Below are 26,928 nucleotides of genomic sequence, written 5' to 3' on the forward strand. Positions count from 1 at the left end.
CAAACCCTCAAAGTACACCCTGTAGCGAGTAAAACTCTAACACAGAAAAGACCTGTCTGTGCTGCCCCATAACGCCTCGTTGGAGATTTTTCTTTTTCCAAATGTTTTCTTCCCGAGTATGGTGACGTAACCATGCCCAGGTCCAAATGGACCAATCCGTGGAGCTCCTCACACACACACACTCACTCAGCCTTATCTTTTCTCAGCTGCGGCTCCGCGGATTTCTCAGCCTGAGTTTCGCGGTGTCTCACCTGTCTCGCAGTCAGATCCCACGCAGCAACCAGGAAACGACACCAGTAAGCCAGCTCACACTGTCCGCAGCAGCGAGCCCCGCAACGTCCCGCGGCAACACGGCACCCAGACCCCACGCAGCATTCTCATCTGTTTGTCATTACTGGTGTCATTTTCTAGTTGCCAATGCCATGGTAACACATAATCACTGATGTTCCGCTGTAACGGTGGTGGACTCATCAGAACAGAGTGGGCGAGCTGACCAATCAGAGCACAGTGGGCTCATAGGGAAGGGGGGGGGGCAGGAGCTCCAACAAGCCGTTTAGGACAGAGAGTGAATACACATTAGGGTGGTCCTTAAAATTGAAAGTCGGAAAGTCTAAGCTCCAACCCCCAGAATTAATTCTATTAGTTTTATTATTCAATAAAACTCTCCTGGTACATTTTTTCCTCAATCTGACAACATTTACCCCTCCCTCATCGACCTTGAAGTTTAGCCTCAGTTGCAGCACCGTGGCTGCTGGTCTGGCAGCCCAGGTTGATGAGGGGGGGTACATGCTGTCAGATTGAGGAAAAGATTCACCAGGAGAGTTTTCTTGACTAATAGAATGAATTCTGGGGGTTGGAGCTTAGACTTTCCGACTTTCAATTTTAAGGACCACCCTACCAAGGCTAAACTTCAAGGTTGATGAGGGAGGGGTAAATGTTGTTGGAATTTGAATAAAATTCACCAGAAGAGTTTTCTTGACTATCATAACAAATTCCGGTGGTTGGAGCTTAAAATAAATGAATTTGAAAATGCACATGGCACTAAGGACCACCCTAATACACATACTATACAGAGATGCTGTATGAGAAACCAATGTGATTTTGGAACATTGAACAATGTAAATCTATTCTAGTAGACCTCAACAATGGAATTATGATCAGTAGAAATGGCCATGTCATGGGACTTTTAAGTTAGCTTAAAGATATACACTTTGATTTATTTCGACAATGGCAGGGTGAAGAGGTTGCTATTTGCAGGCTTTCTGTCAGCAATAGATAGCGGTGTAATATGAGTTGCCGGGTCTATAGCATTATCAGTTTACAATGGATCTGCAAGACCAGAAAAAAAAGGCACAAACAAAATAAAAGGCTTGTGAGGGAAGGGAATATAAGACTGTTGGTGTTTCAAAAGGCCTTTAACTTTCATGCAGGCCCCTATAGAGCGGCCTCAAGCTTTATCGTTGCAATAAAGGTAACAAAGATACATCAAAAAGAGCCGTCTCCGTGACAGACCGCAGACAGCTAGTGTGGGGCGACGGTGAGAAATCAGACCAACGAGATAATGTGATTGTATCATTAATGGATGGGAGGAAAACTACTGACAGCTGGTTTTCTGTCTTATGTGGAGCTTAAGTATGGGAAACAAGTGCAGGCTGGTTATCTGGGTTCTAGTAATCACTGACTGTCAGCTTCTCTTTGCAGACAGAAGACATTGTTGTAAAAATGTTTATCCAATGTCGCTTTGAGCTGTATTTCTCTAAAGGCTGACAGTATCTGTACATCCACATCTGAAGAGCAAAGACAAGTGTGTGTGAGTGTGTGTGCCCATGTGGGCTTTGACATGACAGCCAGTGCCTTTAGCACTAATTACTTCGAAGCGTTATCAGTGATTCTAGTGGCACAGAGCCACAGCGGGGTCACTTAGCGCTGATGCTCCTAGCCCTTTGTGAATAAATTGATACTGCAGATGGAGCAGGACGCTCCCTGCTGCTAAATCACTAGAACACATAAGGGCAGGGATGTCAGCTGTGTGATTATCTGTGGAAATCCCACAACAAGCAGGAAGGAGAAAGCAGGAAATGTGAACACTTCCTATTAGAAAGGAAAAGCAAATGTCATGCAACTGACATCCAGAGATACATATACACTGGGGAGATTGCTAATAGAAGGACTGAGGTTCAATTGAATAAAAGTAAGAAAATGGTGAATGAGAGAAGTACAGGGGCATTGTGAAATCACAGAGTACACTGGCTGTGAGAAGAGCTAATGGAAGGAGACAGAGGATAATAAGAGGAAAAGGTGACATTGTAGAGGTTACTGAGAGCAGGAGGAGAGGGGGAGGGGGAGCAGAGCATGTGATGTGATATTTTGGGACACAGCCATTTTAACCATTTCATACTACAGCATGTATAAGAACATGCCGAACACAAATCACTTCAGAAATATAACACCACAAATCAAGAAATGTTTGATTTAATGCTAATCCAAAAATAATTTGTCTGTCGGATTCACAACTTGAAGGGTGCTGAATCTTTGACCATGAATAAATGGCATAATGTTAATGTTTTGAAGGGTGTTTTGATCACTTATGTCCAGTGTAGTTTGTACCTTAAGTATCTCATTTACATTCTTGTATACAATTCATAAAATCTCTGGTGCTTTAAGGAAAATTGCTTGCATGGTTTTATGCAATTGTAAACAGACACATTCCGCCTACAGGTTTGAAATAAGGCTTTGTTGTTGGCTTCAAATCTTTTCATTCACATATAAATGTGGTCACAAAAGGCGGCATGGGACCAAGTCATTTATAGTATAGTAAATGTTGGGAAAGCCATATTATGTAATGGTGTAATCTGTGGAAAGGATGGGTGGTCTTTGGGTCAGATTAAGGCAGATTAAAGTGACGATTTAGGAAATCAACAAGCCGAAAAGCTGGGATATAATGTATTTACCGCGGAAACAATATGCCGATGGGAGTGTGGCTCTCGCTGTGTACTCACCAGTTAAACTCATTGTAGTCGTTATGTGCTTCCCACCAGAAGTAGAACCAGACCAGCAGCAGACAGAAGGTGAAGAGGAGGATGATGGACCACAGCAGCTCCCACTGCGTACACACAAGAAGAAATACAACTCATTATTTCTGTGGATACACTTGTTTAATTAGAATGAATTAAAGACACATTACTTAATGCAGAACAGCTATAAATGCTGACAAAACCAAAATTAGGACTTAGTCTGTGTTTGTTTACCCATAGCTATTAGGTTGAATATTTGTAAGATTAATTTGTACAACTTTCCAGAAGATCTTCAGAGCGCACCAGAGCTCATTAGATGAAAACTTTATGCAAGCTAACCAAAACATGGTTTCAACCTGGCTGCCGACCCTTGGAGAGAGTATTCCCTTATACACTTTGCTCATAATGATGAAATAACTTTTAATAACTTCACAAGCAAGCCGGCTAATTACTGTCCTCATCCGCTTTGCACTTTCGTACTAAGGCAGATATTAAATTGGCTTCTTCTTCAAATACAGGAAACACACCTCTGGGTCACTCTCAGGCGGGTACATTAAGCAGGTGTGCTCGTCTCGTTCTTTTTTGCGTATTTAAGCAGCCACGCTTTTGCTGTTACTCGAACAAGAGACCTATGACCTTTTCATAATGCACAGTTTTAGATAAAACACTTGAAGGAAGATGTGCTGATAACCCTCAGGTTACACACACAGTGTTGAGAGAACAGTTTCCCTCGTTTAGATATTAATAGGATTTTAATCCATCAGATTCCAGTGAACACATGAAAGGGACAGGGTGTGAGACAACCACGCACATTTTGATCACATTGTTATAGTGAGGCTCTGTGACGTGAATTCTAGGTAATCTGAAAAATAACCTGTTTTACTGGGAAGAAAAACAACACATCTAAAGGTTGACTGGTATTACCGGCATTATAGCTGTCTAGCATGTCCTTAGGAAAAAATACTTTTGGATAAACAGTAAAGACGTATTTAAATGACATCAATATGTTGTCCGGGCTAAAACCATTATGATGTCCATTATTTAATTTGATGACGCATTTTGATAATTGATTAACAAGCAAAAGTGCAAAAGATAACATGGTTCTAGTTCCCTTTTTCTGTTTTATTACATCACTTCAAATTGAGCATTTTGGGGGGGTTTGGACGGGTGCCTGGACAAACACGCAATTTGAAGATGTTCCTCTGAGCTCCAAAAACCCAGACGTGGCTATTGATTAAATAAAAATGAAAGAATCTGGATACAAAAAAGTAGTTGCCATAAAAATGTCCCTGTAATGCACGTGTCCATTGTATGCACTGCAGTGTGTCAACATAAAGAAACTCAGTTCAGCTACTTGGCCTTTCAACGGGAGTGAACCGTTGTTGTTGTGTGTGCTGCGGATCAGTTTATCAGCGCCTCAGTCAGCTGATGGCATACCCAGGTAAGACGGTCTGTCTGACCTTTTTATATCTCTCATTCCCAGCGAGTTTGTTTCTAAATATGGAAGTTCTGAATCATGACACAATCACATTTCCCTGCCTGCAACTAATCCAAACAGTGCAGCATTTGAAGGTCATTAAAGCTTGTTTGTAGAGCTTTCCCACATTTCATCATTCTGAACATAGCGTCAGACTGGAAGTAGAAGTTATGATGGTTTGGTAAACTGATGATACTATTAGATTTGTTGGCATGGTTTTATGGCATAACAGAGATCAGATGTACAAAAAAGGAAAACCAGCACGAGGGAATGCTAATCCCATCTCTTATTTGGACATGGGTTTTGAATATTTTCGGACTATGCAAGAAAAAAAAAAACCTTATTATGCAAGAAGGTCTGCTTACATCAGATATTGGCACTAGATACTTTTGGATACACATGTTCCTCTTTGAAGGAAATGACCCTGAAGTAAAAGCAGTCATTCTAGAAAAACACTTCCCGTTTTGGTTTTATTAAGTAAATACTATTCAACACTTCAGGTGTTTTTTATCATCAGTATCACATTGTCCTATACAGGAGAAAACAATGATTAACCATTTAATCAGAGCAAAGCAAATCAATTCCACCGACAAAAAGGTTACCATGGTTTCTGTGAGAGGGAGCTCTGTGTGTGTGTGTGTGACGGATCAACTCAGATTATTGATGAGGGGGCAGAGACCCTCGCTCCCATGGTCTTTAATGACTACCTGCAATCACCTCCGAGATATGACCTTTCTCCTGAGAGGACATTGTTCCCCCCCCCACCCCCCCACCCCTCCCCTGTGGATTATGATGATGTGACTTGATATGCCCCATGAAGAGCTGTGATGGTCAATAAGTTGCCTTCATGCAGTGTTAATTGGCTCTCATAATAAACTGAATCCCAGTGACGTATCTGAGATCTGATGCTAAAAATGGGATTATTTGTAATGCTATACACACACTGCTAAAGTAGCTTGGACAAGTATATATACACATCTCTGTTTCATTTACAATTTCTAATGAATACTTTCATGCACTGAAAACTATATTCAAATTACAAAAACAACAATATTGTGCATTAACCAGCATACAATAGAGTGTATTAGCTATATGATCCCATGTGTCACGCTAGATGATAAAACCAAAACAGTTATATCAAAATTGCGACAATATTTAAGGGTTAATTATCGGTGCTTTCAAATGATTACCATAATGCCTTTTTTTAATAAATATTCATAAGTGATGTGACTAGTATTAGTAATAAGTGGTTTAAGGCAAAACGGAAGTTGCGAAAATGACATCACTTTACTGCAATCCAGCCTTGAAATTTAGAATAAGACAATGCCATATTAAGTTATTACGATATCCAAAAATATCACAATATCAATATGACATTGATATATTGCCCAGCCATACATATCCTAATATTTGCAGGATAAAAAGGACACTTTGTCAATTTCTGCTCAAAAACTGCCGTGATAGTGTTTTAAAACGGAGACAAATCTGTATTAACAAAATTACTGATTTCTCATTTTTGATTTAGGATCTGATGTTCTCTTCCTGCTCGACAGCTTACTCAGCAGCAGAGATCGACTCCGTGACAACACATTACCATTCTGCATGGCTGGCATTTTGTCCAGGCACACCACCCCATGGCACCGGCAGCAGCAGAGAACACATCCGTGAGAAAACCTCAATCTCTGTCTCAGTGTTTAAAGAGCGGTGTATGCCAGCAGTCATTGGTGCTTTGTTCTAAGAGTTATTCTGATTGGTGCCACGCCATTTGCCCCTTGGAGACATCTTAGAGGACACGGAGGACAGGTTCTTCCTTGGAAGACTCAAAGATATTGGATTAGCTTTGATCCAATCAAATGATGTGGTAAGCTGTAATTAAAATGTTATTAAAGAATATTTAGAATTACTTTTCGAAACCACAAAGGACGCTCTCTCCAGCTAGTCTGGGGAACTTCATTCAGACAGCTGCAGTGTTTAAGATTCCATTTATTTCTTATAATTTCTGAACAAATGTGCCTTTCAAATTGTAATAAAAGGATGGATGTTATAGATAATGAACCTTTGAAAAATAGGCACTGCTAAAAATAGAAGGGACATTCATTGCAGCATGTTAACTTCTTATTTTAAAACCTATAAAAGCATACACTCCAAAAAACCCACTTGCCAACAAAATTATTTGCAAGAGCCATACATCTTTTTAAAAGTTAAAAAAGATATCTGATAATGGGATTTCTGGCACTCATGAGGCTTAAGAGATTCCCCAAAAGTGTTTACACTGACAAATACATTGAGTCTCTGAGGAAAACACTAAGAATAGTGTGACACTGATTCATCTCCGCTGACTCACCAATGCGTCAGAGAACTCAGTGACTTAACATCTGGGAAAAGCAGGTGTGAAGAGAGGGAGAGAGAGAGAGAGAGAGAGAGAGAGAGAGAGAGAGAGAGAGAGAGAGAGAGAGAGAGAGAGAGAGGAGATAGAGAGAGAGAGAGAGAGAGAGAGAGAGAGAGGAGAGAGAGAGAGAGAGAGAGAGAGAGAGAGCCACATAAGTCTTTGTTTAGAAATATTCAAAGATGTAAAGGTCCCATGTCATGGCCATTTCTACTGATCATAATTCCATTGTTGAGGTCTACCAGAATAGATTTACATTGTTCAATTTTCCAAACTCACATTGGTTTCTCATACAGCATCTCTATAAAGTATGTGTATTCACTCTCTGTCCTACACGCCTTGTTGGAGCTCCTGCCCCCCCCCCTCCCTATGAGCCCACTGCGCTCTGATTGGTCAGCTCGCCGACTCTGTTCTGATGAGTCCACCACCGTTACAGCGGAACATCAGTGATTATGTGTTACCATGGCATTTGTTAGCAACCAGAAAATGACACCAGTAATGACAAACAGATGAGAATGCTGCGTGGGGTCTGGGTGCCGTGTTGGCGGGACGTTGCGCGGCTCGCTGCTGCGCCCTTTGAGGCTTGAGGAGCGGACAGTGCGAGCTGGCTTACTGGTGTTGTTTCCTGGTTGCTGCGTGGGGTCTGCGAGACAGCGAGACACCGCGGAACTCAGCCTGAACTCAGCCTGAGCACACACACACACACACACACACACACACTCACAGCCAGGCTGAGATCCGCGGAGCCGCGGCTGAGAAAAGATAAGGCGGAGTGAGAGTGTGTGTGAGGAGCCGTTACGTCACTATGACCAGGAAGAAAACAAATGAAAAAGAAAGATCTCCAACGAGGCGTTCTGGGGCAGCATAGACACGTCTTTTCTGTGTTAGAGTTTTACTCACTACAGGGTGTACTTTGAGGGTTTGTGACTTTGCAGACTGTTTACATGCAGAAAAATCTACATAACACACAAGGGGACGGGTAATAACCAGAAAAGCATGTCATGGGACGTTTAAATGACTGCAACAAAGAACTTTGAGCAAATGAAATTCAGCCGATATCATTTTACCTTTCTGCCTGCAGTTTGTGTTTGTATTTATCTTAACTTAAAGCGGCTCACAGCGGGTCCAGTGTAGTGGCTTACGATCAAAGCAGCTAATGATGCACTTAATAAATAGGCTTACTGGATTATTCAAATCTGTTTACAGCCGTAATCCTTTGAAGTTCAAAATGTCACATAAATCTTTGAGGCCTCTTTAATTGTTCTTGTTGAGCCGACACCCTCGAACCAATATTTCTTCACAGTACGTGATCACAGCATCAAATAGTGATTATTGCTCCCCTTGTTTTTCAGTGTTACACTCCCCGGCATCAGGTCTATTAGCATTGAATATTGAATTTAGCAAATAAAACTTAATTGTGTCAAACCACAGTAATTTGTGGTGAATATCTCATTGTGTGTGTGGTGAATGTCTTTTTGAGAGTCATGCGGGTGGAGTTAATCACATGTATTTAATGTAATTATAGAAGATTGGTGTAAAGAAATATGCAATGAACTGACTTCTAAATACTCTGACGCTTTAATTATGGCCCTTTGGGACAATCCCGATCAGATTATAACCAGGAAAATGAGGCGTGCAACATTAATAATGGTTGCAGAGATTCTCTGATGTGCATTTGCCCTACATTCCCTGTAAGGGCAACCACTAATGATGATGCCAACGTGACTGAAGGATCTACGAGCTCTTATCCGTCCAAGAATGCTTCAACATGTCTAACAGGTCGGATCCAGGCTGCGGTGTCATATCCATAGGAGGGTTATTATGCATGCTCTACAGAACAGGTTATTCATGCATGGATGAAGTGCATGCTAACTAAAAACATACAATTATATATTGTTATTTTAACAAAGCAAATGACATACTGTGCTTTGATTTACATTATATTTTCAAGTCAACCCCCAGGCCAAAAAAGTAGATGGATGCACATTGACGTGTAACTGCTTGTGTAGATTAAAAATGTCAAACTGCAGCTGAAGTAGCTTTCTGTGCTCAACTCTGACCTGTTAACAGCAGCACACTGTGAACCAACACAGCCCCACAGCCTATACATCACACAGGGAAGCATTGGGATTATCTGTATATTAATAACCGCACACATTTGATCAGAGCATTCTTTCGTAGAGCTAAGTATGCGCTGACAGGGCAAAAAATAATAAAGCATGTTTGTGCTTGTTACTAACGGCCCGTCCACACAGCGGCGTGCGTTGAAGCTTGCCGGCGGGGGGGGGGCTGAAACTCGACCAACAACCAATCACATGAATCTGCCGCCCCCGGACACACAAGCACGCGGTTTGATTGGCTAGAGCTTGTACTGGCATATGATTCGATTGGCTGACGCTTCCGGCGAAGCTTCAAAAGTTGAACATTGCTCAACTTTTGCAGCGAGCAACGCATTGTGGGAGCACAGCTACGCTTCGCTCCCACAATGCAGTTCGGCGAAGCGTGACGTCACCCCATTCAAAGTGAATGGGCAGATGCGTTGAAGCTTCAACGCACGCCGCCGTGTGGACGGGCCGTTAATGTGAGCTGAGAAACTGTACTAGTGTATCATCATACGAATCACAGTGACTGGGACTGCACAATTAAATGAAATTGTATGAAATCGCATTGTGGACTACTAAAATATTCAATTTGCAGGAAGCACAATATTAGTTGAAGGCTAAATATGTGTTTTGTGAAGCTGAATAGATATCCCGGCCTACAGACTTAACAAAATACATTTGTCAATGGTAATTATGATGCAAAATCATCAATCCCTTTAATATCCCAAATCATATCGCAGTGGTTATATCAGTACGAAAAATAAAAAGCCATAACATTTACACACTTAAAGTGTTCTACATCGATATCACAAGAAAACTTTATGAACACTTTTACATTATTACATTGGGGATTGCAAACTCAATCTATGTATGTGTCATAAAACAAGGCGAATAGTAACTGCTGCATTGGCACGTTACTAAGCTATCCTGACATGTTCTGCAGAAGCAAGGAGATCATGCAAAATGCATTACACATTTAGCATATGATATAAACTATGTTTTAATAGCCAATATAAGGATTTTCATATGTAGATATCACAAAATGAAATGATGCATTCAATTAGGTCTGACAGCTTGGCTCAGTATGCTTTCAGCTAACATGCCAACACTGGAGAGAAAATATTCAGTGGGATGCCCCTGAATATATTTGCTGTCAGAGAGAAAGAGACAAACAGACACAAACATGGCATGTGTGCGCGTGAATAAACTTGTAACGCAATGAAAAGTAGGAGAGATTCTGACTCACTAGAGCAGAGGAAAACGAAGTGGAGCTTCTCTCCCTGCACAGCCTCACAGGCCTCTATCTTCAACGGATTTAACACCTCAGTCCCCCGTCACATTCCTGAGCATATCCAGATAAGTCCCAGTCATTTCACAAAGGGCCAGAACTGCTTTTTAATGCGGCCATGCCACCACAGCGATGCAATTATACGACCGAAGTCCTGTCACTAATACTGACTGAAACTCCATTTCTCTATTTATTTTAGGGTGGTGGAATACAGAAACTGTTGATGTATTTTACAGAGATTTTTAATATCTCTAGAGTGTTAGAATTTATACATCTTTTATAAAAACCTTTTTCAAATGATCTCTAAATTACATTACATGTTACTTGTTAGATGCTTTTATCCAAAGCGACTTACATACTCAATACTGTGGACAATCCCCACAGGAGCAATTTGGGGTGAAGTGTCTTGCCCAGGGACACAACGACATGCTGACTGCAGTGGGGTTTGAACCTGTGACCCCCTGATCCCAACATCTACGGACAACCCACTACACCACACGCCAAATCTGATCATTTTTTTACCCCACATGAAAGATCAACACTCGAAAATGAACTCAAGATGAGACCACTTTGATCACAGGCAGTGCCAGCCAGTAAGAAGGTCCTCACACTTCATGACATTCAAATATCATTCTTTACATATCTTTTTTCAAAGTATATGTTTAGCAATTACTGAAAATGTGGGATTACTTCTTTAAAAAGGAAGACCCCACACAAGAAAATGTAGCAGGTGTCCCTTTCTGTATCCATCCCAGGGCTTAACAGCCACACACCAGGAAGTAGCTTGGGAATGTTATAATTACAACAGATAAAGTAAATATGCCGTAAATATGCCGTTCAGCGAGCACATAACTTATCAGAGCACTCATTAACAGCGGGAGACTATATATTCAAAATAGTTTCTTTCAGTCTCTTAGCGACAGCTGCTTTCATTCTTACGCCGTGTGTCCTCTGCAGAGCAACCTATGTGCAGCTCACACACAATGATAAAGTGATTGCCCTTAAACTAAAGGAAAGTGTTAAATGACTACTTTTCTTAAAGATTGATCCTGCCTTGATATGTTCTGCCAATAATAGTAACGCTACGATAAATCCCTTACCTTTCAAGGCCTTGGTTTCACTATCTGGAACATGCATGTGCATTCACATTCACTAGCTACTTGAGTCAAAATCAATATGAGTTGCTGCCATTTCCTCCATTAAACACCTCTCAAACCATCCATCCCCTCAGCCTCCTCTTTGAGTCGCCTCGCAACTGATTATTGAAGATCATGACCTTTCAGTCTGGCAGCTGGAAGTAGGAGTGGACAAGAATGTGAAGAGGCCAAATAAATTAGCTGACTCATTTAGAAAGTCACCTGTCCAAAAACTGATATTACACAACAAATTACATCTCAGAGGATGCAAGAGAAGATGGAAACATTTTATGATTAAGAACTACAATAATGTCTCTGCTCATTTGATCTTCTTTCTTTTGACAATGTAACTGTTGCTATCCAAAGCAACACTGTAACATGGGGGAGTCATCATCACTAACTGCTTGTTCTCTTTAACTCTCTAGTAGTAATATGACCAATATGTCAGAGACCGGGCTTACGAAGACCAAAGGATCACTGACAAATGAAGGCAGAGGAGCTATGCTTCTATTTTTAAGGCCTTTGTGTGACTGAATGGTATAGACTGGCTAAATGGAAATACTTTCAATTATTACTGAGAGGCCAGATCGGCTTGCACTGCATGACGTGGAGCGTCTTCCTACAAAGCACCTTGAATATAGACAAAAGAACGTCCACTAAGACAGCCAGCAGTTAACCTGAATGGCTAATTACAGTGAACACAGATGAAAAACCGGGGGGGATTATTGAACGAGACGCTGGTGGATTATGAACGAGTCTACAGTCGTTTCAACTTGAGATTCTCAGTTCTCACGCTTCTGTGATTCGCTCAGGTCCGGTTACATGTAGCTGATACTTGTCCTTGATTGGCCACAGTTTGTTTACTGGGATCATTAAAGATGCAGTCACCTGCACCTATACTAGGACACATGGAAAAGACAATGGCAAAGACAGCTCTCTACTCTAAAGTCATACAAATACATAGCAGCATCTAAAGTCATACAAATACATAGCAGCATCTGACATCACTAAGACATGGCTGCAGGCTTAGTAGTTATCTATATTTAGAATAGTGGTAGAACGCATCATTTCCAATAGATATAATTACTTTATTGTCATTGCACCACGTTATATTACAGAACCTAATAAACAAGCAACCCAATACATTAAAATGACAATCATTTAAAAAAGACAGATAGTGAGATTTAGCATTTCTGAATTTGAATCTTATAATTAAAAAGAACATAATTACAGGAAGAAATATATATTTTTTTTTGTATTGTCGTAGTCCCTGGTGCAATGACAATTAAGGAATGATTCTTCTTCTAATTGTAGTGCAGTTGGACTACAATTCAATCAAGAAGACTGTATGTATCGATTGGCTCAATCACTAATTATGCAGAACAATTTAAAAGAGCGTTGAGGGGAATATATCCACATCCTGATTCGACTAAACAGCCCGCAGAGTGAATGACTGTGTGCTTCTTACAGCGGGGGTCAAGACAAGTGCGTTCCACCACCACACGGTCAAAACAAAGGATGAGCCCGGTGAACAAAGAATGCTGACTCGGCACTATCCTATCATTTGGACTGAAAGAACAACCACTCTCAACAGGAAACAGAGCTACGTGGTGTCCAGTTTCCTGCAAACAGGACAGGGAAAACATATATTATTATTATGTCCTGCAATGCTCTTCATATGATGCGAGAGCTATTCACATATAACCGCCCGTGTTATTTGAGTCTGTTTGTTTATACACCCAATGTAGGTTAAATGCACACCACATGTTTTCTTTGGCCTCCGTGTGCTGACTGCCACAAGTTGATTGTGTGTGTCCTAGGCTTCTGCTTGTCTACAGTAAGGAGGTATGTGGGCATAAATAAATGATCCAATCTAGTGTCTGCGTCCATGAGTGTGCGCACATGGGTAGATGCGCTGTGTTTGAGTTTGTTGCAGCAACATAAACTGTGTGTCCTTCCTAAATACGGAATGGAAGAGATAAAAGAGAAGGGTCAGGACAAATTCTTTATCTTGTGTAGGCGGTAATACTTATCCTGAGATGTGCCAAATACTAGAAAATAACACTGTGTTTGGGAGGTAATTGCGACTATTCTAGATCAGGGTATATGCAGGAATCCTGAAGTCAAATGTAATACCTTTTAAGACCTTTTTTAAGACCCTTTCCATACATTTTAAGACCTCATCGTCACTTTGAGTTCTAACCGGTTACATTGGTGACACACTTTACCTCACATTTACTATATACAGTATTGATTGTCCTTCCTCCTTATCTTCCAACCATTTGGACGCAAACTTGCATTCCCCATAACGATGTTGTTTAACAACCGGCGTAAACGGACCTTCGCGCGCTATCAAGCAGTGAGCGTGCGATGTCCTGTCCATAAATAAACTACACAGAATCACACTACACACCTACGCAATGATTACATTCAGGCAAACTGTAGAATACAACCTCTTTGGACAATTTATATACTTATTGAAAACAAGCTACAAAATGTAATAACTTGGAAAATGCCGTTTAATACTTTTTAATAGCCTTAATTTTCGCTAAATTGATTTATCAACTTTTAATACTTTTTAAGACCCCGCGGACACCCTGTAGATGCACACTTGAGATTTTATAAAGAAAATGTATAGACAAATATTGATTAAGAATATATTGACATGATTGGGAATGTGACCATAAATAGGCATACATGTTAACTGTCTAAAACTGTTTAAATGCCAAAAGAAACTCATCTCATAACCTTTCATTGTCTTTCCAGACTATAATAAATGTGACTCGCATGCACACGAACACCTGCAAGGACATCGCTCTATAAACCACCCCTGGAGAAAAGAAGAAAAAAAGAATTGATGGATGATATTGATAACTACATTTGATTAAATTACTAATTAAAACATGTGTGTAGGAGATGACAGACACTTTGGAACAGTGCAGTATTGCCATGGCAAATGAACATCTATGTTGAGAGCTCAAGGTTATTTATGGAGGATGAGCCAGCAGGGACATGTTTGGTCAAAAGCAATTGTTTGTTGTAAATCAATGTTGAAGGTAACTAGAGAACATTGAAGTGAAAGAGCACACAGTTATGGAGGCCAAACAGAGAAATGTGTGGGTTTTATAACGTTTATCCCATGTAGTTTTTACAGAAACAAATACATGTTCAATAATGTCACCCTTCTTACGCAAACATCTTGTTATTCTGAGCTGTGAAAAGACTCGCATTTAAATTCAGCAGCCAAAAAGAGGATTGCCATCCCTTTTTATACGTTTGTCAAAATGTAGGTAGAGAGAAGATGAGGAAAACTGTAACGTCTAAAAGGAATTCACATTTTGAAAGAGGCATGCTATTGAAAAGCTGAAAAGTTACATCATTTTCCATCGATCTCCCTGGGTAGTACAGCTCTCATTGAAATGACATTGACAAGAGAAATTACAGAGACTGACATTATCATGTATCAATCACTGCTGAAAGAGAATGAGCAGAGGTGCACATAGGAGTGTGTATACAGCCAATCATTATCTTGTGAGATAATCATATCAGCTCTATGTCCTACTTCTTTGCTAAGCAGTGATTATTTTGCCAAATCCATATACCCAAGTATCAAACCAACTATCCGTGCCATCAGTAAAACCTAGATCAATATATAAGATGTGAAAGACTCAGACTTACAGTATAACGCTGCAGATTGAGTCAAATATCATTCTAGTGCATCTTGAGACTACAATACATGCATTTTGGTAATGTGTTTCATCCAGTAACCAAGTACTAAAAAAAAAGGAATGATGATGTAGCGCAGTGGTTCTCAAACTTTTTTCAATAATGTACCCCCTTTGAAAAAAAACCTGATCAGCGCAAAAACAATTTGTTAGGGAACAAATGCCTATATAAAGAGGTACAGTACAGCCTTGCACCATCAGTGTCTGATTTATTAAAACAACAACCTTGTAACTGAGAAACACTTAAATGCTACATTTCAAATGTTACAATCCATCACTAAATTCATGGCAAACCAATTTCAACATCATGCAATAACACTAAGATGACATTAGTTGCATTGAATTGATCTTTTTAATAAGTTGTACTTAAAATTTAGTGAGAAACATGGGCTTGTGCTTCACTGAGGATCTTTGTCATTCTCTGTGACAGGAAGGCCACTGCAGTTATTACACTTCGCGTTTTGAAATATGTGTAACTGTTAATATAAAACCCACACTGCTCAAATTTCGTTACTTTTCCTAAAATTTGTATATTTATTTATTTATTTATTTATTTATTTATTTATTTATTTTGGGGCGTGGGGAATGAAGAGAAAAAAATATATGAGCATTGTATGAGCATAATGCTGCGCTATACTTTGCGGCCACACGCCGTTGCCAAGCAACACTTATTGTTTAGGTCCTTTGATAAGCAGGCAGTCATATCATTAACTAGAACTAGTTAGATCTGATAGATTTGGACATAAACGCGAGTGAAGTATAACCGGATGAGAGAGAGAGATCAGAGATCAGATCAGCTGCTGCTGACGGAGAACACGCAGCTCTGCATTATCACAGCTCCCCCCGCTGTGACGGACCGTTGAGCGGAGCAAAATACACTAAGAGTTAGACCTAACACACTTAGCTAGTTTATCTACTCTGGAACTAGCTAAACTAGTTATAAATATATTTATTCTTTACTTTCGGTTCACTTATTACAGGTTCAGCGAGCTGCACAAGACTGACGGGCTGTCAGGAGAGGGAGAGGAAAAGAGAGCACCCCGTATATTTTTCCCATTTTATTATCCAGAATTACTGTAAACTTTTGAATAAAGTAGTTAATCTACTATTAGTAGTTTGTTTAAATGCATTACTTATGTTGTTTTTTTCATTAACATAAAATAAATCTCACATACCCCCTGCAGTACTCCAACGTACCCCTAGGGGTCCGTGTACCCCCATTTGAGAACCACTGATGTAGCGTACTCGGAGGACATTGTTTCCCATTTCGTTAAAAACAAGCAATCAACCAGCGTGCCTTTTCTGTGATGTTTCACTTTCATACCAACACAGTAACATTTGAGTGTGTTACTATGGAGACATCGAATGTTGTCGAGTAACTTTTTTCCAACAGTTTTCAGGTGAGCTTTTAGATTTGTTGTTCATCTCAATCTTCTCACAACTTCTACAATGTTTTTTTTTATTGTCTGTACAAGCAGAAATGCAGAAATTCAAATTGGTGTCGCTCATCACAAAACCGTATTTTTCTCCCCCTCTCACCTTGGTGGTGTCATCATGGGAACGTTGATAGCGTTTCCAGCGGCAACCGTAGATCCCAGTGATACAGGACAAACACAGCTGGCGCTCATAGACCTGGAGGGGTTGGTGTTTCACCATGCTCCTTCAGTCAGTCCTGCATCCAGAGCTCGAACATCCCACTGACTATGGGGTATCCTTTAAAAAAACAACAAAAAGCATTTCCAATGTTAACAACATGATTCCGAAAGTGTTGGGACAAAAAAAATCAATCCATGGAACAAACAGTGAAGCACGTCAGGCACTTTGATGGAAAACACATGCTGACCTGAAAAGCATCTGATACAAAGCCCGGCCTTAAATTAAGACCTCGTTACCCCGCGCTAGTTTCCATTGACAACTGACTCATCTATATGATCAAGAAGGAAAAAAAAGAACATTCATTTGAACAGGCCTTTGTGAGCCCACCATTTAGTAAATTACAGTGACCATGAATATATCACAGTCACTCCAGATCTAGGTCAAAAGACAGCGTGCAGGCCCCATCCCTCCCTTTTATGTCAGGCCCAGAAGAAAGGCCAGGCAGAGAACAGGCCAGCAGGCGTAACAAGGATGTTATGCAACAATGACATTTTAGCAAAGCCCTTCAACTTACAGAATGAAAATCGATGCATGCCGCTTTTAACAGTGTTAATGGTCCACGTGCCAACTAGACCTGCGAGCGGTACAAAACCAATTCTGTGTTGCAGTGAACCAAAAAAAAAACCCTCTTTATCAGGAAGAGCAGCAGAGCACCATGATACTTTAAAAATAATAATCAGCACTACTTTTATGCCTTTCTATTTTTAAGTTATTGACAATGGTAGAACGATTCAGGCTGCTTTGGAAGTGAAAACGCAGAGCTACAACTCGGTGCTCCCTTTGAAATGCTGCTGAGTCGTCATTGAGGCTCTAATGAGCTATAATAACAACAACGGTATTACAGCAGTGCTGGCTGTTATCACAAGTTTACCTCACTCTCCTGAGACATGGTGGAGCCCGTTGTGCTGCCTCTGATCAATCTGCGGTTAAAAGTTCATCTTGGTGACATCGAAAGCATAACATTCTGAGTGTAATGAATGGATTATCTCGGCTGATAACAATCAAACAAACATGATAACAACTTTTTATAAGCACGCAATCATGTTCCCTGAAGCATTTACACTGTCGACACCACTTCTTAACAGTTTGGGAAGCACAGCTAGCATGCGGCTAAGTCAGATGTGATGTTTCAGAGCAGGTCTGCATGTTAACTACACTCTTCTTGCTGTAATCTGGCTGTCTCAGACTCTAGGCAGCTGCTCATTAGCATCTGCTGCAGTGGCCATGTTTCCTGTTATTAGCAACTCTGAGGAGGGCGGGCCTGACCCAAGGGTACAATGATTCCAGCCCACCTCAGCAGGACCACAATGCTCTTGACAGACAATGCCTTGAATATATAAATGTTACGTTTTAATCTACCACCTACAAAGGCTTCTCAACATCTTTTGCATTCTCAAGAATGAGAACTAAAACCCCCAAAATAAGATAGCATTTGAGTACTTGCGGTTCCCTCGTTTTGAAGTCAATGGGTTTTGTGATTGGGTTTTTGGTTAGATGTCTGAAATTAGGTAAAACTACTTTTAAGTGATTTGTACGATATGTCAGAATATATTCCAGTCAGATATTTCTGAAGCGTTTAAGTGTCATAAAAAAGGCAGTAGCTAACATGTTGCTAAATGAGGCTACTAAACAGCATCACAGAGAACACAAGACTGTCTTTATCGTAGTAGCAGTGACGTGAAATAATGTGGTGGTTTTGTTTATAGCCCTCCATTTAACCTCTGGTTGTGCTTCTTACTGTACCATTTGCGATTGCATTTACGCTTCAAAAATAATAAAAGTGCTTTTAATATCTGAAGATAAACCAGCTGAAGAATGTGTCGAGACATGTGTTTGACACAGAGAATATTTGCTGCAATTATCCAAAAGAAAAATACAAGTGCAATGCTAACTGTCAGCTGTCATCCCTGCCAGAGAAATGTGTACCAAGCTGAAGGCATTGAAAGAAAAAAACCTGGTTTAAAACAATCTGAAAAATGTGCTAGAAATAATCACATTATCTTACTAAGAGTCTGCATCGCTGTATTCTCAAGCTGTCGTGCAGCCAACCAGGGATTTGAACCTTGATCAGATCAGGAAGGGCTTGACAACAAGCATAGCAATTATCCTTGTCTGATGCGTCTCATGAATAAATCATGTCTGACGGGTTGAGGGAGATCACAGCTTTGTAAGCACATCATTTCCAGCCTTGAATCGAGCAGCAGGGCTCTAAGGAGTCAAGCAGTTTGAAGAAGGTTCGAACAACAGGTGAGCATTTCACTAGACAGACTTTCTGTTTATGACATGGAATATCAAAATGTCCCAGTAACTGTCATGAAATTCATTGTAGATATTAAAAGCACAAAAACTATTTGACCTACTTTTAAGAGAATTATTTTTGAATTCCACTTATTTTAACGCAAGGCACAGGTTTATCATTTGTTCACTAAAAGGTATTTCATTTGGACAAGCTGTTTTGTCAGCTCAGCTTTTTTTCACTTCATAGTTTTATAGGAGTAAATAAACTTGGATACAATTCAAAAAAATGAAAATAAATCCATTGACAATTCAATAAAAAAAAATGAAATATGATTTTTAATTAATGTTTCCTACTGCAGTATGTACACCCAAACACTACATAACATATTCATTTGATTAAATATTCATCTTAGCAGGCCTGAGCTGTAATGATGGGTGTGTGTATGATGCACGCTTCCTAATAACGTACGACAGACCAACGTGTGTATGTGTCTGGGCATGTTGAACAAGACGAAAACAATCGTGCAGCTGACAAAATAAAGCTCCATTTGCGTGTTCATCGAGGCAAAGTAACAACCACTTTCAGCACGTCGTGTTGTCACTTGTTGACAAATCGTAACGTTCAGACCTGTATCCACAGCATGTCGTTTCAGCACAGTGGCTCACGCGGCTTAATTCACAACATGTTTACCTCTTAAATCTTCCATTTGTGCCAGTTGTGTCATTTATATCACAAACTTCACTGCTCCTTCAACTTCACTGCTCATCAAACAGCCAATTAATTTGAAGATTATCATAATTAGAGAGAGCAGCTCTGAGATCACATATTTGTCACCTTGAGATGGAAGAGTCATCCATATTTTACTTCCGAGTTAAATTTGCCCCAACCCTCATCAGAGCTGTATGAAGACAGAAGGAAATGTGCTGCAGTTAATCCTTTTATCAGCAAAGTGTCTGACAGAAACTCATCAGCTAAATGACCCAGAGGACACAATTAAATATTTTATAAACTGTGATGAATTGGCAAAGTTAAAGTTTAATAAAGCATGGGCAATGAGGTTGTAAGATTAACTCTTGAGCCAAAAAAAGCTCAGCTGAGATGGTGAGCTTCACATCACACATTTTTATAAAAGACATCTACTATGCCGAGAGTTTAAACACCATTTCAGATTGTATTAGCGGACTCATCCTATCAGGACTGCATTAGATTAAACAGGTGAAATCAACAAGTGATCAAAGCTTTGCACCGCAGCACGAGTAGCTTTCGTAAAATCTTTGCGTCTGTCACAAGTTGTCTGACTCTGAACAAGAAGAGATGATTTTTTTGAGGGTTGCATGAAAACCCCTAAACGGCTGTTGTCATCCCCTTTTCTGCTGCCTCATTTCCTCCAATCACAGGCACAGAGAGGGAAAACAGTCTGCAGGGGAGGAAATGCTTCAGCACTTTCCCAGCCGAAAACAGTGTCTTCTCCTGACCAGGCAACTGAGGGGAAAAATACACGTCCGCATACAGTATAAGTGCTGTTTCAAGACCCTTCTACAAAATGTGTCTGATCTGATGACTTTAACATAATACTACGATGTCAATGTTTCCATTGTGTGTCCAAAACTCAAACATTTAACTCATCTTCGAATCATTCTGAGAATCGACATGCACAACAAATTAGACTTCTGCATTACAGTTACACTTGGGTACCATACACAGTATTAAATGAGACACTCAGCTAAATTGTTCAAGACTGTTGTGTTGATAAGCTCCAACAATTCCGGTTCTTTTTTTGGTTTGCCGTCATTTATTATCATGCTGCAGCATCTCCTTTACTCTGTGACGGGGATGAGCTCTTTCAACCCTCATTGTTAATGTAATTGCGATGAAAATTAGTGAAAAGCGAATAATTCATAATTAAACCCGTCGAATAAGGGTTAACAGAAAACCGGTATATTTTGATCTGCTCTTTTAGTATATCTCATTCCACTGTTTTACACAAACACATTACTAGCCCGGCTTATTTCCAGATATCTTAACATTTGGCAAAATCTTGTAAACATAGCTTCGGCATGAGTCAAAGCAGCCGCCCGCCGCCCGACCCCCCCCCCCCCCCCCCCCCCCCTACCAGCGCTACCTGCAGGCAGATTCTCCTCAACACTGATGGGGGAGAAAGAAGGAAAGAACAGGAAGAATGACTGATATTGACTGATGTCTTCGTTCTTTACTTTTCTAAACTTCACGCAGTAATGTGAGATGATAGTACCTTTATAGACTTTGCTGTTGTAAACATATATTTTGCTGCTCTAGAATAAACATGTAGACATATTTAAAATATAAATGAATGATTATCCTGGTCTGGTTTTACTCTTTTTTGTGTAAATATACTAGCAATTATTAAGTAATGAAAAAGAAACCGTAATAGTATTGATACGTCAGACCGCTAAAGAGTATTGATTATCGAGTAATAGCATCAATTCAATCCTAATGATATCTTGCTACTTACAACCAAAGGCATTTTTTTTTTGAATTTGGAGACAACACATAATGATATATATATTTAATGACCTTCACTTTGATGAAGGTCATTAAAGCCGCAATCTGTTTTTAAAAATTCATAACACACACATTTCTACCTACATTTCATTAAGTGATCCACTTCTTCTCTGTAAATCGTCCTCCACTTAGTCCTTTCCTGATCCCCTTCATGTTTTGAATGATCTGAATTGCTAAGGTGTGTATTGGATACCGAGTAACACAGCTCCATGGAGACTTATCTGAACCATGTGGCATCAGAAGATGCTGTGAGGGAGTTGATTAGTGACACATGGGTGATAAAGCCCATTATAACAAGCAATGAGAGAGTCATTATACATCAGAGCTGTTGGCGCTGCCTCAGCACTCGCTGTAGAAAATATACTTGGAGTCTTGGCAATATTTAAAAATAAACTCACGAAAGATCCTTTGCCTTCCAAGTAATACTCTTGGTACCTCTCATGTTACTCACCTCGTTTTCTGTTTGAGCTAAACAAACTGTGTTAGAACAGTAAACAAACAGGCGTTTATGTATCGGCAATTGGTTGAGTCATTATTGTGTTGTGTCAGTTGGTAACAGTGTCGTAAATTGTGAATCAATGGTCCAAAATGTAAGATTTTCTCATTTCAAATTTAACTTGAAGAATTAAATCATGTGACAAGTGCACTACGTTCTGACGAAAAGTCTAAAAAAAAAAGGCCAATTCTGGCTTCATCTATCCTGAAAGGCTAAATAAGAACATGTCATCAGCTTTTTAAACAACGGTTGAGCACAGATAAAGATAAGCTTCCCATTGCTTACTTTAATTTCTCTTTCCATGCGTCAAAGCCAAGGCTGTTTCCTCGGAAACCAAACATCTGATATTGTGTGTATGAATGTTCACACTTTACTGCTATATCTCAGGCAGGGGGAAACTATGGTCTCAAAATAAATAGTAGATTAAGATAACAATTGAGGTAACAAGGCTTCTCTCGGCCGGGTCAATTCACGGTAAATGACGTCTGAGGCCCTCCAATTATGAATTCAGTTTCTTCTACTAAATACTAAAACAAAAAACTGCATCCACACCATGTACTGTCTTATTAAAGGTAGGGTAGGTAAGCATGGAGAAACCAGCTCGAGTGCGATAGAATTTGAAAGTACACAACCGAAAAAAATCTGCCCCCTCCTTCAGACTTCCTTACAGAGCCCCTCCTCCAACACACACGAACGTGCACGTGACCAATGAGGGCACGAGATAAGTTTGTGCACGAGATGGAAGGCTGACAGGCAGGTAGGCCATCCAGTTATTTTAGCCGGGCCGGCTCAGATGATTGGTCGTGCTTTTTACAGCGCCACGGCTTCCACAGATGACATTTTTTTATGTATTTATTGTCAAAGCATTTCATATATTCATTGCTATCGGGATGTTAAGAGCATTCCATGGAATATAACAAAAAGTGTTTCTGAAGTGAATTACCGACCCCACCTTTAACACAGCAGGAAGATTCAACCTTAAAACACCAGCTGGGTCGCTCTCGATCGTAGAGCAATGGAAAACCTCTAATTTCACAACAATAATTACACATGACAACACAAGCACATTACCAGATTACTTTGTGGGAACATGGAAAAGATAGGAATGTTTTAATTCAGGCACCCAGCAGCATTTTCCTATTGCTATACAAAGAAATCTGGCTCACAAGAATGAATAAAAAGAACAATTTTCTTTTACATTGCGTTTTCAAACTCACTTGACACTGTAACAGGAACGTGTGAAAACTAACTAGACCTTGTAGATGAGGTTGTAAGCTCAGGAAAGGAGCGTACAAAATACTTTTGGTGGTTTTAAGGTGTTGTAGGTTATGTATTAACAATGCAGTGCAATATAAATGCAGCTGTTTATGCCAGTTCCTGCAGAAAGCCTCTCCATTACCCAACTAAAATAATGTTTGGCATGCTTCAATCTAACCCTGAATGCAACACAACACAATTAATTTACATCATTCGAATCAAACCTCAACATAAATCACTCCCATGAGTCAATGCCGAAAAGGCTTTGAGCCCACAGCTTCTGTTTATCCACAGTTTACCATTAAGTCCCACCACTAACCACTCTCACTTTGTCCACTCAGATGTGCCAGTTGCTGACAAACATTGCATATGTATTATAAAATAAACTGATATACTCTAAGCGTGCTAAAAGTGTCACTCATCTGCAACGTTTTTCTTTTAAATAAATTATATATCAGCTCTATCTAAGCATCTCATCTTTGGATTTATTGGGCACCTCCTTGTTTTGGGAGATACATGACTGATAAATGTTGGAACCAATCACATTGATTGATTACACTTTGCTAGAGCCCCCAATTAGAAAGGTGTAATCATTAGCAGCTTGCTTTCACACAGTTTTAGAAGGTGAAGGTGGAGATACTGATTAGGTAGCTGCAGGTAAGCAAAAACACAAGTAAGCACTGACTATGCAGACTTACGTGCATCCTGGCTAACGAGCAGTTTGGCCCTTATTTTAGAAAAGGTTGACGTCAGGAAAATGATTCCCAAGGTCTTTATTTTTAACACCGGATAAGGGGGATTTTCTCGTGTGAAGTCATTTCTAGACAACCATCCGTTTTAATGTAAAGATGTATTATTTATTTGTCTATTTGATTTATGATTTTATTTAATAAATACACATTAAATCAATGACTTTTGCTAGATATCTTTATGAAATACTTTGTCTTGTTACTTTTCAGCAGGTAAGCTGCCAGAGGCTCTGGGTGGAGGTGTGGTGTGTGCAGTGAATCTTTAAATAGTAGGCATGCTGCCGTGAGACTGGCGACATCTTTATGGGTCTTGGCCAGCAATACTTGTTTGAAGTCGTCTTGATGACCTAAGGGAATATTCCTTGACATATTCCGCCAGAATATTCATGATAATTAATGCAGATTTATTTCCAAGCATACAGGACCTAGGTTGATATGCGGTATCATCGATGTTCTACTGCTCTCTCAGGCTAGTGACATTACGATGAAAAAATTGAGTATTCAACACATACTTGTTGAGAGGCAATGGTGCCAGAACATTCTGGCCTCACAAACGATGATAGAGGAGTATTGCAAAACTCTTATTCCATGGTTCTTGGGTGTTAATATTCTTTCTGTGCTCATGATTCCGACAGGTCATGATTTGTTTTTAATGGTTATTGACTCTGAAACAAATAGATCCATTTGTAAGCAATAATCTTTAGGGAAATGTATTCTTTGATACTTAGGAGAGCTTTAGAAATAGGCAATACATAAATATGACCATAAAACAAAAACACATAATGAACCAGTGTTTGATGGGGATCATTAAACTGCTAACTGTTACAAAGACTGGAGTTTTTTTCTTCTGAATTTTGAGCCAAGGAGTCTTCACAGCAGCTCCCAATTTCAAAGTCTTACATTAAACCTGAGATTTAAAAAGGCTCTAGCGCTGTGCCATACAAGGTAGTGCAACTGCAACTCAAAGCATTTGAGAAGAATTAATTATTTTGAGGCGAGATACTTTCAAACTGGCCGACAGCATGGAACGACTGACAATATGTCAACCACAGTATTTGCACATAATAGAATAATTAGTAAAGCTGGTGGAAGGAGTATTGTAGCTAAACATCCAGACAATCTGACACTTTGCTTATCAAGGTGACAGCGCATCAATCCAATACAAATATGGGTCAGAGATTTATCTAATCACACTCCATCAATTTCTTCATTTACACCTTTGATGACAGAAAGGAAGAGAAGCATCATTACTGTCACTCGTTTCCATTTATATAGCAAAACAAAACAAATGAATGACCGGAAAAAGAGAGAGAAATCCACCCAGTCATTTCAGTGCGGACGAAACCACGGAGGCATAAGTAGGTCAAGTGATATGTGAAGATATTGCTCTCGTTTTTCATCTGGAGGCAAACATATTCTCTGAAGGGTGGGCTTCATTATACAGTATAATAAGAAGCCGCCTTCATTGACTGAAGAATGGTTCGGTTTATAAGAAAAGGTGATTTGATAGAGAAGTGTCTTGATGTGATGCTGCAGGGACAGTGCTTGACAAAGCAAAGTAGGTAAAGAGAAACATTAAGCCAGATAAGCAGCTTTGTGCAACCTTGTGGATGGCGGGGATAGTCGTTATTGATTTAGGTGTTTCAGGTACTGGAAATACTGTGCTTTTCCCCTGAGGTCTGGCTCAATGTACCAAGCAAATAAGAAACTACAATATGAGCAACATCCATCAAGTGAAATCTACTAGGTGTAAGGCCACAGGCGGGAGAATTCCTCTGTTTTCAAGTATGTTGTCAAGGGACCACCAAGAAACTCATTTCTGTTGGAGAGGTGGAAATGAAAAGGTGCCAACTTCCCCCCAGAAAACGATCCCATCCCTTTCCTGCTGTGAGGAGCCAGGCAGCTGATGGTGTGTGGGTTTGAACAATGATCACCGTAGAGACACTAGGGCTGTACCCGAATACAGCTGCACTGCGGCTGCCAAATAGAATTGATTGAAATCACCAATATCAACGTAAGAGCTTGTGCCTCTTCGGGGGGTGCAAACACTTAACCATAAACTTTATCGTTTACTTTCTCCGTCTTTATATGTAGATATTACGTTTTCTCCGTTAATCTCCGACACGTTGTTTCCATAGCAACAACAACTTCCTGTCAACAGCGCTAACTCTCCTTAAAAATAAAAGCATGTCCATACAAAATATGCGCGGGCCGAATATCTGAATATTCGCTGCTGATTACTACAGAGTATCCGGAGCCCGGAAAATGGTATTCGGGACAGCCCTAAAAGACACTGATCCTAGTCCACATTCGCACCACACTTTCCTCATCAACTTAAGTACAGTCTGTGATTTCCAATGTCTGGAGGGATAGTGAAGGGAAGCACTCAGGGCAGGAGATGGATCCTGCAGAGAAGAGTGCCAGATAATAAAGAACTTAGGACTGAGTTGGACGCACAGACTGGAGCCGGATGTCTGTGTTCCTGCTGCCCACACTGCTTTTTAAGCTGACAAGAATATATCAATTAAAGCTAAATGTCTGGATGTGACTAAGGAAAACATGGCAGCCCTCTGCAAAGTGGTGCTTCAAGCTAAATGCTACAATTGTCAATTCTAACAGGCTGATACATGTTAGGTTAGCATATTACCATCCTAAAATGTGCCAATTAGCAGTATCAACAAATGACAGCTGAGGCTGGTTTACAGGAATGTCCTCAGTTTGCAATCCATGAACGAACTGTGGGGATATTTCATTAAGGCCGTAAGTGTTGGACCAATGGGCAGACCGCATTGCCGTAGAGACATGCCACTAGGATGGTACAAAATGCAAAAGAATAAAGCAAACAATAGTGATGAGTGCAAA

General features: G+C 40.1%; 1 protein-coding gene across 1 annotated transcript in view; it reads right to left on the bottom strand.

The window, feature by feature from the left end:
• The window catches only part of gdpd5b (glycerophosphodiester phosphodiesterase domain containing 5b), a 52,303-nt gene that overhangs the window by 18,691 nt on the left and 6,684 nt on the right, over positions 1-26,928 (bottom strand). The window contains 2 exon segments of the mRNA XM_034114871.1: positions 3,000-3,103; positions 16,668-16,841. Coding sequence (XP_033970762.1) covers positions 3,000-3,103; positions 16,668-16,784 — 221 coding nt within the window. The 5' untranslated portion in view covers positions 16,785-16,841.

The sequence above is a fragment of the Trematomus bernacchii genome, unplaced genomic scaffold (genome assembly GCF_902827165.1).
Source record: "Trematomus bernacchii unplaced genomic scaffold, fTreBer1.1, whole genome shotgun sequence".
Classification (NCBI taxonomy): Eukaryota; Metazoa; Chordata; class Actinopteri; order Perciformes; family Nototheniidae; genus Trematomus; species Trematomus bernacchii.